This window comes from Galeopterus variegatus, unplaced genomic scaffold, assembly GCF_000696425.1.
Source record: "Galeopterus variegatus unplaced genomic scaffold, G_variegatus-3.0.2 Scaffold18436, whole genome shotgun sequence".
In the NCBI taxonomy this organism is placed as follows: Eukaryota; Metazoa; Chordata; class Mammalia; order Dermoptera; family Cynocephalidae; genus Galeopterus; species Galeopterus variegatus.
In genome coordinates, this window is record NW_007744547.1 from 4,199 (window position 1) to 7,067 (window position 2,869).

General features: G+C 35.5%; 1 protein-coding gene across 1 annotated transcript; it reads left to right on the top strand.

Annotated features, from left to right (window-relative positions):
* Nucleotides 1-24: 24 nt before the first annotated feature.
* Nucleotides 25-975, top strand: LOC103582902 (olfactory receptor 5AL1-like). The gene has a single exon (XM_008564368.1). It carries the CDS (start codon nucleotides 25-27, stop codon nucleotides 973-975), a length of 951 nt encoding a protein of 316 aa, XP_008562590.1.
* Nucleotides 976-2,869: the final 1,894 nt, after the last annotated feature.

Sequence of the window (2,869 nt, forward strand, 5' to 3'; positions counted from 1 at the left end):
TACAGAAATTTCTGTATCTACTCAATGGCCAAAGACCATCATTCATCAGTGACTGAGTTCATCCTCTTGGGGCTTACAGATGATCCGGAGTTTCAGGCCATTCTTTTTGGGATCTTTCTAATAATCTACTTAGTTAGTGTCATCAGTAATCTCGGATTGATTGTGCTAATCTTAATCAGTTCTCAGCTTCACACACCTATGTATTTCTTCCAAAGCCATCTGGCGTTTGTTGATTTTTGTTATACCTCCACTGTCACCCCAAATACACTGGGGAATTTTCTGTGTAAAATTAAAAGCATATCATTCTGTGCATGTGCTGCTCAAGTGTGTTTCTTTATCACATTTTCAGTGTGTGAACAGTTTCTGCTGTCTGTCATGGCCTATGATAGGTATGTCGCTATGTGCAACCCTTTACTCTATACAGTTCACATGCCCAGGAAACTCTGCATTCAAATGGTCACTAGCACGTACCTTTACGGACTTACTGTGGGACTTGTACAGGCAGTGACTACATTCCATTTGTCTTTCTGTGACTCCAATGTGATCAACCATTTCTACTGCGATGATGTCCCCTTGCTTGCTCTCTCCTGTTCTGACACCCACGTCAAAGAGCTGATGTTGTCAACCACTGCTGGGGTCAACATCATTTGCTCCCTTCTCATCGTCTTCATCTCCTATGCATTCATTCTCTCTGTGATCCTGAAGAAGCACTCAGCCAAAGGAAGATGGAAAGTCTTTTCCACCTGTGCTTCCCACTTGACTTCTATCACCATATTATACGGGACTTTCATTTTTATGTACGTTCAACCCAAATCTAGCTCTTTCCTGGGTAGAGACAAATTTGTTTCAGTTTTCTATGTGGTGGTGATTCCCATGTTAAATCCTTTGATTTACAGCTTAAGAAATCAGGAGGTAAAAACTGCTCTAAAGAGAATTCTAGAAAAATTTCCTTTAAGGGCTGGCTGGTTAGCTTAGTTGGTTGGAGTTTGGGGCTGATAACATCAAGCCTCAGGGTTCAATCCCTGTACCAGCCAGCTGACGACAAAAAAAAAAAAAAAAATCCTGTAAGTATTGACAAATGAATCGTGTTGTCATTAAAATAAATTAGAGTGAGTAAGTCTAGATTTGTTTAGATTCGCAGTGCTAGTATCTAATGGGAAATAGAGATAAGCCCATTGTCCTTGGGCCTAGTTTCCTGGTTTTTCAAGCACAGAGACTTATTGTGCTCATTGTTTTACCTTCAGAGGTATGCATATAAGGTTTCATAATGATCTTCAGAACAGTTTTTCCAAAAAAGAGAGGCAACTCACTGTGTACTTGCTGACTTTAAGATTAAAAAAAAAAGTAATAAAAAGTACAGCAATTTGAAATAATGACTTTCTTTCACATTGGCTTGAGATTCGTAGCTTTACAGTATATTGAAAGATATAAGGTGGAATAAATATTGCAATTTCTAAGTCAAATTTTATTTCATAGATGATGTTGGGAAATAGCACAAGATCTTTTACTATGAGATTTTTGTTTAAGCACTTCCAACAATTTATTGGTTGATTCTTTAAAAATCAGGTATTTTATACTTCTTTCTTCAGTTCCATAGGTTGCAATGCATAAACAAAGTCAACTTGTCAGCCAACAGATTTTGTGACATAGATTTTTGTTTTATTTCAATCCTTCAGAGTAACTTAATACCTTTTACCTATTTTTCTTATTTGTATAATGTTGTGTAGTGTAAACCATATGGGTTCTCCATTCAAACAGTGACCTTCAAACTCACTCTGGTTCTATGTTACCATGATCTAATTTCTTCAATATTAAAACAGTTGCTTTATTAAAGAAAATAAATCAGTATAAAGGTAAAGGATTTATTTTCTTCTTATCATTTTAATAAATTTAATATTTTTAAAAATAATACTGAAACATAAAATTTTTAAACAAATTTCTAGGTTAGTCATTTCCATATCTGATAAAATCATCTATTAATGCCCATATCTGATTATCTCCACATCTAACAACTAAAATGAATATGACTTTTCCTTGAAATAAATTAATCACATACATGTTATAATGATGAGATTAATAAACATTTTATTTTCAAGGTTGTGTTTTCAGCAGTAATTGAGCTTGCTCAGACTTGCACAGATAATAAACATTTGCTGAATGCTTATACTGTCTCAGAGATTTGGTAAACTGAGTTAAATACATTACCTCAAGTCATTTGCACAATAATAAATCAGTAGTAGGTGGCCAACTTCATTTTACAAAGAAGAAAATCAACACGGTGGACATAGTCTACACACACACACACACACAACACACACACACACACACACACACACACACATGCTTGAGCCAAGATTTGAATACCGTTTTACTTGATCCTAGAGGTCAATTTTACAATGACTTTAATAATACACTTCCAAATATTAGCTAAATTGATGGATTTTGGTTTAAAACTAAATGATCACAAAATGCCACGCAAAGATTAGATAAATTTAAAATGTTTTATAGTGTCATAAATTACTGCCAGACAGAGATGTAAGGGAACCTCAGTGTGGCAGATACAGGTGCGGTCGACCATACAGTTGCTTGTTTTACTGTGAAAGGAAATGCTCCCCACACACAAGGCAGAGAAATATTTTTCATGGTTACCTCATTAGTCCTTTCCATTTTAGTGATGTTTAGTCTAAACATCTCAAAGTATCTCAGCTTCTCACAGGACGGCATCCTCGGCCACTCTAATCAAATGAGGCCAAATTCCAAAGTAAAATGTAACCTTGGTAATTGCAATTTCCAATGTTTCTCCTTGGTAAGTTTCTGCAAGGCAGTTAACAACTCTGGGAGGTATGTTTCTAATTCATGAAATGAAACA